This window comes from Melanostigma gelatinosum (assembly GCF_949748355.1).
Source record: "Melanostigma gelatinosum genome assembly, chromosome: 6".
Classification (NCBI taxonomy): domain Eukaryota; kingdom Metazoa; phylum Chordata; class Actinopteri; order Perciformes; family Zoarcidae; genus Melanostigma; species Melanostigma gelatinosum.
The window spans coordinates 13,186,197-13,203,494 of NC_136639.1; the positions used below are offsets into that span (position 1 = coordinate 13,186,197).

The 17,298-nt window shown below is 42.0% G+C and overlaps 1 protein-coding gene across 2 annotated transcripts in view; it reads left to right on the forward strand.

Moving 5' to 3' along the window:
• rtkna (rhotekin a) overlaps positions 1 to 17,298 on the forward strand; it is a gene marked incomplete at its 5' end in the record, with an annotated part of 51,823 nt that overhangs the window by 5,725 nt on the left and 28,800 nt on the right. Inside the window, one exon of one of the 2 annotated variants that reach the window (XM_079271011.1) lies at positions 9,486 to 9,977. The exons of the other annotated variant lie outside the window; for it this stretch is intronic. Within the exon in view, the coding sequence (XP_079127137.1) occupies positions 9,882 to 9,977 (96 nt within the window). Of the gene's footprint in view, positions 1 to 9,485; positions 9,978 to 17,298 lie in introns of those variants that run through there. 2 annotated transcript variants of the gene reach the window in all.

A 17,298-nucleotide genomic window follows, 5' to 3' on the forward strand; every position in this document is an offset into this window, starting at 1 on the left:
ACCTTACAATATCGAGGTATTTTGTCATAAATATCATATTTGATTTACTTAATATTGCCTAGCCCTATGAACACATTCACACACACATACAGGAAGTGAGTCATATCATACTGTAAGTATCCAGTTCACAGATGTCTGCATCTCCATGTATGCCTGCACGTTTACAACCCTCCTTACTGTTCTGTGTTATGAATGAAAGCTACTGTTCTGAACTCTTCATTTGTCATTCGTGATAACTGCAGTTCGTCAGCTTCTGTCTCACACACACACACACACATACAGACACACACTTCTTCAGACCGTGACTAAGCAGCAGTGTCTCCTTAAGCAAGGGCCATTGCGTATTATCAGACATACAGGCTTTGTTCACACAGTGTGCGCTGTCCGCAGAGAGGCTGTCCCTGGCAGTGACACGGTTAACTGACAGATGGAGCGATAGAGGGAGGTGATGAAATCACTGGATACATTCCCACTCCCGCAGATGGGGAAACTTCCTCCATGCATCATCGAACCTGTCTCATTAGGTTACCACCTTGGTTTGTGATGTGGATAATGCTTTTGAATCAAGAGTAGTAACCCAGAACTGTTGCCATGAAAGTCCCTTCTTGTCTCCCTATTTTTACTGTGTAACTCTGGAGGATACATGACAATGGAAGGATTGGTGTTCAGCCCATGTTGTAAACTAAGCTATCTCAATCAATATGAATGCCAGAGTTAAATAGGTATTAAATAAACTAAGATTAGTGCTTAGGTTATGTAATACAGTAACACAATGTGTCGTTTCTTCCAGATTAAAGTTGAGGGCAAAGGTTGATATGAATACGACGAATCTTTACTGCCTCTGTGAGCTTTCACGTCCTTCCATTGTTTTATCCTCAACAATTTATCAACCTCAACGCCTCCCTTCCCCAGGAGAGCCATATTATGTGGGCCGCACTACTTCTTTGAGGCTCTGGTCCCCTGATATAGCAGAACAATTACTGTATACTGTAGAGCTAACCCACTTTCCTGATCCAGATGATACAACGGAAGTCCTCCTTTTGTCTTTTACCTTTAGACAGGCATAGGCGATTACTTGTTTGAGCGATAAAGGGACGTAAAACAATCTCTTTTCACTGTCTCGCTGTTTCACTGTCTTTGGATTCACACCCCACCAGAGACCTAAACCTATCGAGCCTGGCGCTTACACGCTATAGAACAGAACTTGACTGCCTCATCCCAAAGGTATCTTCTTCCTGTGAACATAAGACCCCCACTGTGTACTGCTTTGTTAAACATTGACAAAAAAGACACCCACACACACACACTCACAGATTCCGATGTGTGTGTGTGTGTGTGTGTGTGTGTGTGTGTGTGTGTGGTTTCATTTACAGTCCAGGACACTTGTTGTCAGCCCCCTTTGACATATCACAGACTGCTTAGAAACATCAGAGGCTTTGTCTATATTTTTCTCTCACAAACTCACTATCCTGGAGAAATAGTTGCAATAATTGAGGTGTGAAACACAGATTCTTTTCTTTCTCCCTTTTCTTTTTCTTTTTTCTTGTAAATCTTTTTTGTGTTTTCAAAATAAGGATGTCTGCTTTGTTCCCCTTTTGCCCCCCGGTTATTACACTGGTAACACAAAGCAGATATGTTTGGGTTTTGTGTATGGATATGCAAACCAAACGGGTCGACAGTGAATTACAGTTGGAAACTATAGCTACTGCTTCACAATAAAGTAACCTAAACCCAGATAGTCTGTGACAAAAATGTCACTTTGCTTTCCGTGTGAATCCGTTACAACACCATGTTATAAGTTTAGCCTGTAACTTCTCCAGGGACAAGTCATTAAGGCGGAAGAATATATGGAGCATGTCTATGTCCGCCTACTATGCTACATATTTTCTGCTGTTCTCTTTGTTCTGGTCTATTCTTTCCTTGGTTTCTGGACATGGAGGCCTTTTATCCCATTTTCCTATACATCACATAACTACCTGACTTTATTGTGAAATGGAGTCAGGGCCTCTCTTTCATCCAGAGGAATGCACTGTGAAAGGAATCGATACAGAGGAATGTTTAGAGGTGTGTGTGTGTGTGTTGTGCATGCCTGCTCCTACACTGATTTGGACTAATGTTTTCCTTTTGTGTAATCTGAGTTCAAGCAGAGTCACACACTCTGTGAACTGTGTGTAATACCAGCTGTATGTGTTTGGTTGATGGATTTGGGAATTTTATTGCAGTTCTGTCCTTTCGTACTGTTAAAAAAGGACTCTGTACACCACATCCTTTAGCAAAGAATTAAGTCTAAATTCAGTATCTTCGAGGAAAGAGGGCGAAGGGGCACAACCACCAATGCTGTTGCCCTTTGTTTTGATGATGCAGACCAGGTGTTTGACTTTATGAGAGCAGATGGGTCTATTCTGCATGTCTGCATGCCCTGCCAGCATGCCTGTGTTTTAATGTGTTTGTTTACAGGGCCCAGTGGCAGACGGTGTGGTGTCAGATCTTGTTGTATCGTTGTGTTGTTCATGCTGTCTCAGCAATTAATTTTATCGTGCCTGTTGCTAGTTTTCTATTATTGCCTACCTCAAGAAAAATAACGATATTTGCTTGTCTAGATGTTTACTCAGGTGGATTTGGATGCTTAATGGCCCATCCTGACAGTGTGAGTGATGCCACTACGAGCATACCATCAAATATAAAGGGTAGACTAAATGCTCTTCTGTGAAAAATAACTTAAATGTTGAAGTAACAATTCTATTACCAAAAACGCTGATAGTACGGGGATCATATTGAATGCCAGTTAGCGCCATTTGTCAGGACTAAAAGAGGTCTGGCAGTCAGCATTTTAAAATACGATTGTAGCATAACAAGAATCACAAGTGTCAAAATAAGGTTCATCATTTAAAAGCTGTAAAATATATTTGTGTTTAATTTGAAGCCGTCAAAAATGCACAGTTGAAAACCGAATTTGACTCGCCTGTGAAGCGGTGTTTGCTGCAGTGAAAAACGATTGATATAAAAATCTATGGGCATTTTAAAAAATCTATATATGTTGTGCTAAAAACTAAACTATTTCTAACATTTATTGGAGTAAATGACGAATCAAAAACAGAATTGATTAATTGTCCACGTAACTAGCCCTGTAAATATACAGTGTGTAGGGCACATTTAAACACGTTATAAAGTTCAATATGTATTAAGGGTGTACTGTACGTGTGAATGTAATCCGAATTCAGCTCTCGCCAGGGGATTCCCCTAAACTGTGACTAGCCAGCCAGATGAGAGAACCAGCTGAATAAGGGATGTTAGCAGCTGATTATTTGGGTGATGTCATTTTTATATTTCATGTTAATCAACAAAACTCAAACGTGTGTTCTTGAAAGCAAGACAACTAAAATACCACCAATAAACCTTTTTTTTTTTAATTTAAATTCAGTGTTAAAATTACAACCTGAACACAAACATTACTCCGAAACATGTTGTTTGGTACATTAAAAAGTGATTGCCGGTAAAATATCTCAATTATTTTCAACGAAATAGCCAGAGTGACCCATGCATATCAAACTTTCTTCTGCCTCACTATAGCTGACCAGAAATCAGTAACCTTTAAAGATATTGTGCTTGTCATAGTTTGAGACATGGTCCCCCTAATGTCTCCTCTGCAGATGTGTACATTCTTATATGGTTTCTGCAGATGTTTAAATTTGTGGCTCCCGTTTTTAACTTTAGCCAGACAGACTTTTACTAACAGCAGCTCCTCTAAAACATCTATTATGGTCTGGCAAAAGTGACGTCACGGCAGAAGTACTACATTTTGTGGGTTTCTTTAAGATTGACTATTTATATATGGAACAATGAGTTTTGTTCCGTCTCTCTTTATTTCTGTCTTTCTCTTTACTGATCAGTCTCGTGTCTGTAGAGCTCATTTATGTCATGTCTGGTTCGCCTCTTTCTCAGTCTATTATTCATAGGGCTGCACCCTCTTGGTCCTCCAATCGGTTATTTTGGTCTTAGTCGACTAAGTCGTTTTTTTCATGCTGAATGACTTATTTCCAAGAAACGTATAAGCACATCTCTGGTAAACATAAGGTTTAAAGTGGTGATTTTGTGTGATTTTTGTGGAGAAACTTACTTTTACTGATCTGTCTATTAGTCTTATAAGAATGTCTTTGGTTGAGCACATCCTTATTATTCAACAATTATGACTAACACATTTGTGTGGGCACACATCTCAACTTAATGTTTAATAATAATGGCTGTAATTATTATTCCTTTTTTACTGTGCAACTTGCCGGACTGTTGAATTGTGTTGCACACTGTGGCACATCTTGCTGTGATGCTGTTTCTGCTCTGCAGAGGGAGCCATTGCTCCATTTCAGATCCTGCAGCAGCCCAGGAGCCAAAGATGCACTTTTCTCTCTTCTTAACAACTTTTCCTACAGATTTGACATTCACTTCATATTCCCCTTACAGTCATTAATAGTAGTTTAAGAAAAGCGTTCATATGATTAGGTACTAAATGAATTGGCTCAGTGGACACATCTTATTAATCAACTCATATCTGTCTCTGATATTGCACAGCCTGCACCCCTGAGGGTAGAAATCAATGGAGATAAATTGCCTCACGAGTGAGTTTCTCTTTCACTGAGCGGCCCGGTTCTTCAGAATGATGAGATGCTGCAGTCTCCTGTGACAGGTTGAGGTAGAGTTCCTGAAAGTCAGCAAGGATTCTGGGCAGCAGCCAGAGGGCTCTGCTCCTGACATGCTGCACAACTGTCTCTGTGTCTCTATGTGTATGAGTACTCAAGCTTGTTTTTCCTTTAGGAGTTATGTTAAGAAATAAGATGGCCCCTCAAACCAGGTGCTAAAAAGGTGTGTGTGTGTGAGTGTGTGTGTGTGTGTGTGCGCGCGCGTTCTCTGAGCTAATCCACAGACTGTGACACATGCATCCTGTTCTTCAATATGGAATTTCCAGGAGAAGAACCATCTGCATGATTTGTGGGTCCATGTCTGACATTTCATTTGCAGTATTACTCAGATTGTGATGATGGATATTGAGTAAAATGTTCTTTATGACATCGTCATAACATCCCCTGTATGTAATCTTCCAGAAGAAGTTGGATCACTCAGACATTACAGACTGAAAGTGATACATCTAATAACAAGGACGACTGTCGATGAGATTTACAATGTCATTACTCTGTCTCTGTGTCAGCACAGGTTTTCCATGCTCTATAACCGAGGACTGACCTCCAGGGGGATTTCTCTATGATGCGTCTGGTCTCGCAGCTCGTCGCACCTTGCTGTCATCAAGTCAAACAGATGTGCCCCAGTGCCTGTCATAACACTGCCATGTAACTGATGCCCTGTGATGTTCAAATCTGTTGAGGCTGTTGTGATGCACATTTTACAGGATCAGATTTGGAAGATCCCATTTTCAGTGTGTCACTATAAATGAGTTGAAACATACTTCTTATTCTCGCACTGTCCTTGTGCAATCAACTGTATGAGCGTGTACACCTGGGAGACAAGTTCTGTCATAATTCTTATTTAGATTCTTTGCTCTCTGTGTGAAACAGCAGGGAGGACATTTGCTTGGCAGGCCATACTCAGAAAGACACTTCTGCCACATGTTCATTGTGTGTGCGCTGTGTTCACACGGCTCACAGAGTGTTTGTTTATGTGTGTTTATGCCTGGGTGTGTATTTGTATACGTAAGTGTATGTTTGTGTGCATATGTCTCAGTTGGCGAGTGGGAGTCGTGGTGTGGGTTGGGTTCAGTTTTCTGATTGGGTCTAGATGACAGTCAAGGCTCTTTGTTGTGGTTTGGGGCGCTCTCCTGTTTCCCTGCCCTGTTCTGCTGCCACAGACTAAAGACTGCTTTTAACCTTCAGCAGATGCTCTACAGTTGTGAAGATAAAAGATGGCGTTGGTATCTGAGGCTGTAAGACTGCTGATTAGAAGATGAAAATGACATTCGCGCGATAATCATCAGTGTGTTTGTTTTCTTTACACTATGCAGAGTATCATATGGATCTCCTCGGGGCTCTTTTTAGTCTTTTGAACACTGGCCATACTCTCTATTATAAAGCATACGAGTCTGGTAATATTAATAGCAGACCACCTCAAGGTGTCACTCGGAGAGAACCAGGACATTCTGATGTAGCATTTCAAAATTAAAGCCCTTCAAAATCTCATTCATGAGCTAACTTCAAATCACATTCATGAGACAATTTGTGTAATTTCAGATGAGATTTTAGAGGGAATGGTGCATAGTTACAAAATCATTTCACGACAGGTTAAAGTTGATCAGAATTCATTGCAACTAGTTTTTAATAGATATTGTCTTTAATCCTACAATAACAATGACATTCAATCATCAAAAAGTTAACTGCAGTGTTCCGGAAGCATCCAGGTTAGAAAAACTTACTTGAAGGCCAACAGTACGAGTATTACCCAAACGGTGTCATCTAAATATCAATCACAGTTTACAGACCTACTTCCGGGTTCAACTTTGACCTTTGCTGTAGTCCAAATAAATTGGTTTCTATAATCTGGTGAAATGTTGGCCTGTTTACAACCTGTTTGATCGTCTTTAAACTTGTTTTTCTTGCACCATCAGATTTGCTCGACTGCGTTCCTTGGTCTTGGCAAGTACTTTGGTGATTAAGCCAATAGAAAAATAATGACCAACACTGTAAATATGTGACAAACAAAAACCATCATCCTTGGACATTTCTTACATTTGCAATAAGAAAGGTGTAATTTACTTTCATCTTCATTGATACACAAATTGTGTGGAGCCCACTTGTCTATAGCCTCTCCTTCCACGCTCACTTCATTGCCTAAAACATCACCACTGTCAGCCTGATTGACTGATGCTTTAAAAGATGAAAATATGAATATGTCTTAAAATGAATACCTTTTCTTTCCTCCATTGCAAACCCCTTGCTGAGTAACTCTCAGCTCCGACTCCAGCATGTTTTCCTCCAGCTGATAAATTGTACGGACAGGAAGTTTTCCGTATTCCTCCACACATCCGTTGAGAAACAAGAAACTCACCGGCTATTGTCTTGAAAGCACTCCAACCCTCTCAAAACATATTGTGCGTGTGTGTTTGGGAGAAGGGATTTCATGCATATATATATATATATATATATATATATATAATTCTAATCTTTTCATGGAACAAGTGATTGCTGTTAATGTTACCTAATCCCCCCCCCCCTGCTTTGATCAAACGAGTTGGCGGTGGATTAACTGATTGTGTAATATAGTGTTCAGTTCTCCCTTCAGACAATTAGCACATCTGGCTCTGCTACAGTGAGACCAAACTACTAATCCACCATCCCATCAGTAGGTAATCACCATTAAACATAGCAGAAATCCCAATCAGGCCTAAAGCGGCCTGCACTAACAGCTGATCAACTGTCCCTGAGTACCTGAGCCTGCCTCGTCCTCGTGGCTCCTAGCCAAGAAGCAGCGATGCTCTATGTTTGAGCTACTCGCCTGCCTGCCTGCCTGCCAGCGTGCCCTGTCATTGAGATAATAGCTGTTTTCTGTATGTTTTTGTTCAGCCGCGGCTTTTGTCAAAAGGTGTCAGTCTTTTGTGCAGCATGTTCTGCTTCAAAGAACGGCTGCTGCTGTAAAAGAGACTGAAGAAAGACTAAAAGGATGAAGTGACACTGGGATAATACATTGTTGTCCCATTGCTTGTAAATTGTTTAAAACACATCCATGTGTTTCAACAAAAAAGTGAGAACAGCTGTGAGGAAAAACTGTATCACTTCATTAAAGGCTTGTTTTAACACTTCAGTATAGTGTTCAAGGCATCTGAGTTCTTGTTCAGTGAATGTTTTTCTAGTTTAGCAGCATGACAGATCTGACTGCATATGAATGTACACACAGTGAATTGTGAATCAAATGTGCACACACACTCCAATCCCCGAATGCTTTGCGAGCCCTATAACCCCTTCCTCTGTGCGTGCACCTCGGCTATTTATCTTTCCACCTCAAGAGCAATAAATCTCTTCTCTGTGTGTTGGTGCCACAGATGAGCCTTGTGATTTAGACTCTTGAGGGTGAATGACCCCGCTCGCTACTGGCCCCCCTGGCCCCCCTCTCCTCCTCAGAGGTGAAAGGGTTTTTACAGCTCCTTTGTTTTCACTGTTTGTAAAAGAGTTTGGAGGACGTGCTTCAGTGATAGAGTGCCATATGGGCATGTGCGTGGAGAAGGGTCACGTAAAAAGTGACTTGTATCAAGAAAATCTTCTTAATAATGAAGTATTAGGAGGGATCTTGAAATCAATCAGTGATGCTCTGAAAACCCCCTGGTCCACTCGCCTGCGTTGGTGTGTATCAGAAGAATGTGTTTTCATTAATGCGCCTCTCAGCAGTGCGCATTGTGACGCCGGTTTCCTGTTGAGTTGTCTGCTTGGTTTGCGCAGCGTGGACTAACTCACGCCACGAGGAAGGATAGACACAGCAGCTGTATGGGCTCCAGGTTTAACGCGCCGGGGAGAACAGTTTGGGTCTCAACGCTCCTGTACTTGCCGTGCACGTTCTAAAGAGCGAAGGCAGATTGGCCGTAAACCAGAAGCGGAACCAGTAGTACGTTTTATGGCTGAAAGTCACATGGAGTCAACTTTTGGATTTTCTTGTTTTGAGAACAGAAAAGGCTGGAGGGACTGTCCTCGTGGACCCTTTTTAATGATTGTTTAGAGTTGGGAAATATGTCTAACTTTAAAAAATACCTTTCTCATATTTTTGTGACGTCTAACTATCAAACTGAATGTCTTATAGGAGCCGATATTTTAGTTGGGTGTGGTAAGAATTGCCAGGAGAATTAATATTTAAAAGGTTAAACGATAAAAGATTGAAAGGATCTGTGACACTGGGGATCTGCTCTATGAATTATGCATTTGGCTTTGACAAATTTGTGACCCTGTGGCCTACTAAGGTATATCATTTATTCTTCAAGTAAGTGCTATTCCAGTATACATTTTCAACAGCAGCACACGTTTTGTTTTTAAAGCGAATCTCTTCTTTTTTTCAAAGTAAAATAAATGGATATATTTCAATTTCCATAATCTCTCTTGTTTTGATGTGTCAAACTTTAGGTTACTGATAGATAACATCTCTGGGTCAGCTTCTGGGTGTGGGCCAGCTGACACGGTTATAATTTCACCATTTATTATCAGCCAGTAAAAAGAACAAAGCTTCCCACTCAGCTATGTTTGTGTGCTGGTGTGGTATTTGCGATTTATTTGTTTAAAAGGGGCGTAGGGGCTGCTCCAGTAATCTCTCCCTCTTTCCTCCTTTCTTTTTTTTTTTTTAAAGTTCATTGCCATCACCAGAGGCGCGTCGTAGGGGTTAATTTAGCGCCGAGTTGGCGAGCGTCAGGGCGCACACAGTGGTCTAGTTGTGTCGATCACTCACGCAGAGGCGATGCCCTTTTGTGGAGAGGTCTCTTTCCACACAGAGGACAGACGGCACTCACAATCGCGACGCAGGGACACAAAGAGAAGAACTGCATTTTAAAAGGCTCCATTCTTTCCCAGCAACCGCTGGGTGTTGACTGTGGGTGTTTGAGAGGATCTTTGTTGCCCGGAGAAAAGTAGAGAGGAAGAATACGCGCCGTATACGGGTTGGGGGAATTTTTATGGACAGGGTTACTACAGTGCAGCTGATGCTGTCATCCACTCCACCTATGTTTGCTTTCCCGGAGTCTTGTTTTGCATGAGGAGCTGAACTTTTTACGCATTGTTTTACGCATTAATTGGACGAGACACTGTCAAAATGAACTTTCTCTCCCCGGTACCTGTGGCGTAGCTGTTTGAGCCGGATCATTATACCTTCAAGGAGAACAAGTCATTGTGTGGATATCTGCCGAAAGGATGCCAGTTGATAAATTCGCAAACATGGAGGAAAAACTGTGGATATTGGAGGATCTCAATATGATGTACATCCGCCAGATTGCACTCAGTTTACAGGTACACGTTGAATTCAATTTCTAGTTGACCATCACTTATCTCTGAGCTTCTGCTCGCGTTTTTGTTGTTGTTATTTGCGCTGTCTTCACCAGATTTTACACAATCTCATAGCTGTGGGGTGTGTGGTCATGTCTTGAACTGTTACATTTTTCTTGATTGATATCCACACTTTGTATCACTGCTAGCTGTGTTTGTTGTGCGTCTGCTTGTTGTAACGTTTACAGAGGAGTTGTAGTGAAGGATCTTTCTATAAGGGACAAACAAGTCGAGCTGGCTCTGGTGTGGTCTCCCCGTTACAGATGGCAAATCTTACACTGACAGTATTCAGAAAACAACACTGCATGCCATCCATCTCTCCCTCTCGGTGTCTCCCCTTCCAACTAGGGTTCACCCACAGTCCACAGCTGTGTGTGTGTGTGTGTGTGTGTGTGTGTGTGTGTGTGTGTGTGTGTGTGTGTGTGTGTGTGTGTGTGTGTGTGTGTGTGTGTGTGTGTGTGTGTGTGTGTGTGTGTGTGTGTGTGTGTGTGTGTGTGTGTGTGTGTTTGCGCGCGCTAGCATTGTGTTTTGAGAAAGACAGAAAGGAGTCAGTCCATACAACATGACTGATGTCTAACCATCTTCTTTTTTTTTTTTTTTGCTCATATCAACAATGTACTAACTCTGTGGAAATAACTAAGGAATGTCTCCAGTCAATTCTTAACAGAGTTCAAAGGAGGAGATACACTGGAAATATTACAAGATGTTCAAAGCGAAATTCTATTATACTTGATTTTCTGGCCCCATAATCTGCAAAGATATGGGCCGTCTGTGCTGCAGCTGTTCAAAAAAGGCAGAGTGTTTCTCTCCCACTATATCTCAACTGAAATCTAGTCCAAAAAGCCTTCAGCTGTGTGACACAAGGGCTGTAGAGGTGACATCACTCACTGGTGTGTTGTACCTTCCAGCAGTTTGGCATCGTTTTCATGTGCAAGGTGTTTATTTGTTTATCTACCTGTGCCAAGCGCGACAGAGCAATACAACTTAATGCCAGCTTCAGCTTTGAAGGTGGTTGAATTGATTCTGTGGCATTATGTTGGAATGTAGATAATAGGCATTGTTGTGCATTTATTTGTCTCAGTTGTATTTCTGTAAATGCAATTGCATTGCAGGGTAGGCCTGTATAATAACGAAACAATGAGCCCGTATTTAGCCCTGTGGGAAAACTTGTCGCTCCTTCACAGGGAGTTCAGAGGTCAGGGTCGGCTGCAGAGAGGCTTTACTCTGCAATAACCAGTGAGAATTTCAGATTTTTGGACAGAAAGTTGTGCTCGCCTTCAACTCATATCAGTATTTTTTGCTGGTAAACACTAACTTGTTTGCTCAGTCGCTCGCTCTTCCCCTCCCTCCTCCCCCCATGTCTCCTCTGCCTGGGTGGGTTTATGAGACAGGGATTCTTTGTATGTAGCTGAGCTTCACGGCCCACAGTTTAACTGTAATTTTAGCTCGCTATGGATGTTTTTTTGCTCCAGGGTCTTTCATAAACGTCCTGCTGGATCATCACGACTTGAAATTATTACACTGTAAACCCTTTTCTGCTCTTCTTTGTTTTGCGGCAACATAAAGCCACTCTCACTCTCAGGTCCTGAGGTTCCAGCATTCCTCAGTCTTGTATAATTGCTGTGTCAGGAGGGGAAAGAGAACAGCCATTGTGTTATTTGCATGCTCAGTAGGAAGACATTTGTCTGGTCTTCAACTTTAACAAGTCTGTTTATAATAGGAATGCATATCTGCATTCTTAGCTCCAATGTAATGTTTTCTTTTGTCTTTTCCTCCATAAGACAGTCACAGCAGCGCTTCTTCTTTAGTGTAAAAAGCATTTTGCCCAAAGAATACAGAGGAGAGGTGGTCGATGGGAAACAGGAAACGGTCTTGTGTAATTACTTATCCCTACGGGAGCAACAAAATGATGTCATTGAACTTACTGCCTTTTAAGAAACGCATATACACCACATCCTGTCACTACAAACCCAAATACAAAGATTTTGTTTTTTTGTTGCTTTGCTCTTAATGTCCAGTTGTTTTCGCATCCCCTGCTTCTCATCTCTCTTCACCTTCTCAGGCTGCGTCCCCACCGTCCCGTCGCCCTCTCCACATGGGTATTTCCCGAGGGCCGTAGATGGACCCCTTTTCCCTGGTCTAATTTTAGCCTGCAGACTGGCCTTGAATGCACGGATCGTGGCGTCAACAGAGTTAAATGTGGACATTTGTGAAAAGTTATAAAAGCAGGATTTGTGTTGTGTCCATTCTGTAAGTCAGGCATTGTTTCTGACGGTACAATACTTTCTCAGTGTGTGAATGTGTGTTGACCACAGTGGCCCTGCTCAACTCAGAAGGGGTGCAGCCTGAGGCATTAAGCTGCTACTGATCATACCAATGATATTGTCAGATGAAAGATTTAAGAGATCCCCTTTTGGGGTTCTGCTACAGTTGAGGTATTAAATCAACTTGACCCTTCGCTATTTGTTGAACCTGTGAAAAACACCAACTTGGAAGTGTAGCTAAATAAATAAAAACAATGTTGATCTGTGATCCGTAAACCATCACAATGTGAAATTATGTTGTCCCGACATCAGCGTTTATACATTTATCAATGTTACATTGTAAACAATCAATCATTGTTTAAATTGACAGGAGAATAACTAGTTAACGATGGCGGCACAGCGAATGGTTAAAGAACGTAGATTCCGTTTGGTTACATTGTGATGCAAAACATCGTTGAAACTACTGACAAGATTTGTTTTAAACCATAAAAATGCAATATTTCCATATCATTTGAATTGTCTGTTTTTATGAAGAAGAAAAAAACACTAAAGACGACTTTAACAAAGTAAAAGGATAACATTAAATAGTTTACTCAGAGCAGTTGAAATTATTGTATGGAGCCTTGTAGACCAGCTGCTGTAATCAGACAAAGGGATCTGTATCTACCAATATGGATCATCAATGATCAACAATTAGTATAGACGGCAAAAAAAAGTTATTAGGGATTTCTAAAAGTTATATTTGCTGCCTTTTTAAATTTTTTTTATTTTTTATGATTCGTTGCACCACTACTCGTAATCAGGCTAATATACTACAACTATGATTTTAAAATAATGCACAAGTTCTATAGATGTCCTTAAGCAAATAGACAGATTGACCCCAACATGTTGTAGTTAAGGGAGCTCTGACCCTTTGTTGACGATGAGCTCTCGTGGGGGTACAGGTGGGAGTTTCTTGCTGCCTCACTCGGGACTCATGACCTCTCACACGCTCCCACACCCTAAATTTAGCTGTGGCCATGCCTCGGATAGTTCTGTGGATTCTAGACACCGCATGCAGGCGTTGAATATCCATTGGCTGGTGTTCATGCAGCCTCTCTTCATCTGATCGCAGATCACTGCCGTGACCGTTTGATTGAGTTGGACTTATCAGAAGTTGATCCGTCCACCCAGATCAATACAGACTGTGTTTCTATTTGAAACTGCTTGCACATACATATATTTTCTATGTGGTTCAGTTTGTTCCCTCGCCGTATTTGTCCTCACGTGTCAGAAAACATTCACTTTGGCTATTCTGCCATTTCCCCACTGTATATAAAGCCTTCTAAGTATCCGTCCTTGTAACAGAGATTTCTACCCTGACTTCATGCTTTCTAATTGTAGGAGGTCCTGGAGGGTAAAGGCCAAATTGACAGCAGTTAATCCTTCCCTGCTCTGGGACAGTAAACCAGCATCTTCTTGTGCACTCAGGCGAAACTGATGAATCTCAACCTAGATGATGAATTTGTAGAAAGTGCAAAGGTTAATCTTATTTATACTGGGACTGGTAAACAGTGCATGTGAGATTTAGCTTCAATCCCCTGGATTACGTGGACCTCGCCTCGATTTTCTTTTCCTTTGCAATGTTCTGGTCCTATTCTTTCTGTTCTTGTCATCCTCAGTTAGATTCTTCTTTCATCGTTGTCATTCAATGATTCAATCTTTATTTTATTGCCCTTTCTGTCCTTGTGATGAATTCATCCCTTTAGCATTGAAGTAAATATCAATATGTCCTTCCATGAAGAAGCATTCAGCAGTTGCGTGTGCATCTAGGTGAGTGTGTGTGTGCGTATGTTAGTTCAGCTGTGAAGTTGCTTAGGTAGCCTAAGTTACACCAGACCCACTTGCTTCAGTGGAAGGTGTGCTAAAGCTAACAGCACTCGCTCTCCTGCGATACAGGATACACCGTTACATCTGAGCCAAAACACATTCCTCCACAACGGACTACTTCATCGCACACCGCTAACCTGCTGAGCTCGCCTGTGTGCTTCTGAGAGTCTGTGAGTAAAGATTTGCAAAGAGTAATAAGCCAATACTGTGAGCCATATAATCAAGCCGGGTGCTTTGCTTTGATTAAGGACATTAGGTTTATCACCCTGGATTTCACTGTTACTGGGAGGTTTTTTTATGGGCTTTTTGCATTTGTTTTGAATTAGATGTAAGAAATTCCGACAGTATTGCAACAGTCTCGAAATGGATGGAAATAGCCAGATTTATTCACATGCAAGTGTTCTGCACATGGGGTTTAGTCTGTTTGTCGTGTGTGTGTGTGTGTGTGGTGTATTTATAAGTGTGTCTTTGGCATCTATTTCACGGATAGCTACGGTCTATTCCAGTGCTGTAAGCCAAATGCAGGCACAGAGTGTGTGAGGTAGTGGAGAAAGAGTGCTTTGTATCCCATCACACACACCCATCGCTCCCTACCAAGCCCTCCTCTCCCTCTTGGAACCACACATCTAGCCCCCAACTCTAAGCTATCGCCTCCAAGTCTTCCTCTCTCCCCTGCCAGCCTCAGGTCTACTGACTTTAAACCATCTGGCTCCCCACCTCACCTCTGCAGTCCCCCTAGACTTCACCACAGTGCTTTATCCTATCCCCCCCCCCCCCGTACCTCCTCACCCCAGCCATCGCCCATGCAGCGGTTAGGAGGTGCAGTACAGGTCTGAATGGGCCCACTGTGTGAGCAGGAACCAGTTAGATGCCACGGCCTGAGCCAAGCTTCCTTTGAAAAACAGCAGGCATGAGCTAGGAGAGTGAGAAGGAGAAAACACAAAGCCAAACCGAGAGGTGCTGTTATTCGAACATCGACCTGACTCCCAGCTCCAGCCTGTTTCTTTTTGACATTTACTTCCCTTTCCTCACTATCTCCACCTGAATCTTTGATAATTTCACTCTGCTGCCGCCTCTATCTCAGCTTTCGGCCCTTATTTCCACACTCTTTTGTCTCACCCTTCAGCATAAACTCTCTTTAATCCTCCTTATCCACTCTTTCGGCTTTCACCTGGGCACACACAAAGACACTTTGGCTCTTCAGTCAAAGGACTCTTTTGCAGCTGCAAAGAAAATTGATGTCAGTTAAGCTGTTTGAATTGACACTGCAGGCATTATTCAAATGAGCACAGATTGGATTTAAAGCTATGTTTGACTTATCATCTCAGCAGCTCAGAAGTCACTGTTTTGAAGTGGAGATATTAAAAATCACCATTCCTTTGTAAAACATGTACTTAAGATCGTCTGAACATGTTCTGGCGATGCAGCTGGTTGCACAGGCTGTTAAATCAGATGGTTCTCTTTGTGTTTAAACGGAGCATTTTGTAATGTGTTTAATTGAGCCTGTAGATGTTGCTTTTGTGTTCATCCATATGGATGCAATTTCTGCTTGCATCTGTGTGTTCTAGTTAAGTGTGCTTTCCAGCTTGTGAGATGAACTCTGCACAGTGTGCAGGATTGTGTGGAAGTTTATGGTTCATGCAGTGACTTTATTGATGAGGTTTATGTGCAGTATGTGGGGGAGTTTTAAAGTGTGCATGAATAAATTCAGTCTATTTTTGTGTTTCTAATCTCTCTATCCCGCCCAACGCTGTTACCAGGCAAAGTTAGTTGCCTGGAACAGAGAGTAGGTGGAAGACAGAGAGGCGGAGGACAAGAGAAGCGAGGGTTTTCTTAACAAGCAATTACCGTCATTAAAACAATCTATTCTCCAGTGAAGTTGAAAGCATCCTTGGCATCACCAGCATCCTTGTGACGCTACAGATTGTACCTTTTGGGGCAGCGTGTGTGTGATGTGTGTTTGAGCAGCAAGCCAAAGTGTCTAATTTAATCACTGCACACTGCAGGATCCTTGGCCACTGAGTTGGTGTGTGTGTGTGTGGGTGTGTGTGGGTGTGTTGGCAGGTGGAATCACTCTGTCAGCATTTGGAGGGCTGCCATCTGAGAGTCCATTCTGCTTTCATCAAGGACAAGACATCATCTCTTCTCTCTTGCATTTAGGATGTAATGATTATTGTAATGTTAGTTTCTGTCTCCATCTCTCTTTTTCACAGCGTCTGTAAGAGGCCCACTAACTTAACATGAATAGCTGTTTGTCAAATTAACAAACCATTAAAACAACCAGAGAAAGATGAGCAGATGGCCTTGCAGCATTCGCGGAAGGCTTAATTATCACAGCAACAAAAGATGAGCTTGAGTTTTATGTGACTTCTGTGGTTGGACTCCTTCAGATTGATGGTTGTGCTGCTAAGGAAAACCTAAATGCCAAAGGCAAACTGTCACGGGGGAATTCTAGGGTTTACAGGCGGGTCAGCTGGGGCTTCGGGCTTCAGTAGATCTGAGGGCCAAGGTTGCTGACAAGGTACGAGGTGTTGAGAGGCATGGCTGAGCTGTTCCACCCCCAAACAACTCCCCCTCCACAAAAAAGCAACCTCTGTACCTCACCACGATGAGATCAGTGGAACAAACTCTCCAGCCGGATGATGTCATGTTTGGGACTTTGTGTCAAAATCTCAGGGTCACACTGAGATGCGTGTGTGTGTGTGTGTGTCTGTGTGGGAGGGGTGTGCATAATACCCTTTGAGAATTTTACATGGGCTGTTGTGTTCATACCATCGTCTTTTCAACTTCCTGCTGTCTCCTTGCTAGGGATGGGACAATAAAGAACACTCACAATAAGTTGATCGTGGCAAATTTCTATTGTCGGGATAATATTGCCTTGAAGAAGCTGCCTAGCTTGCTATTATGGAAGAGAAGTAAAAAATATAACCTGCTTTTAAAAAGACAGGAATTATCATGTAAAAAAAGACCAGATTCACACAATGTTGCGATGCATTTTTTTTCCCTTTTGACCTTATGAGTTATAATTACAGTATTTAAGATTGTTTGTTTTTCACTAAAAATGATGCTCACTGAAGGAAAATAAGATTCAATAGAAAGTATTTGTTTTTTTATCAACTTGTAAAGTTAAGTGATTCCAATATGTTTTGGTG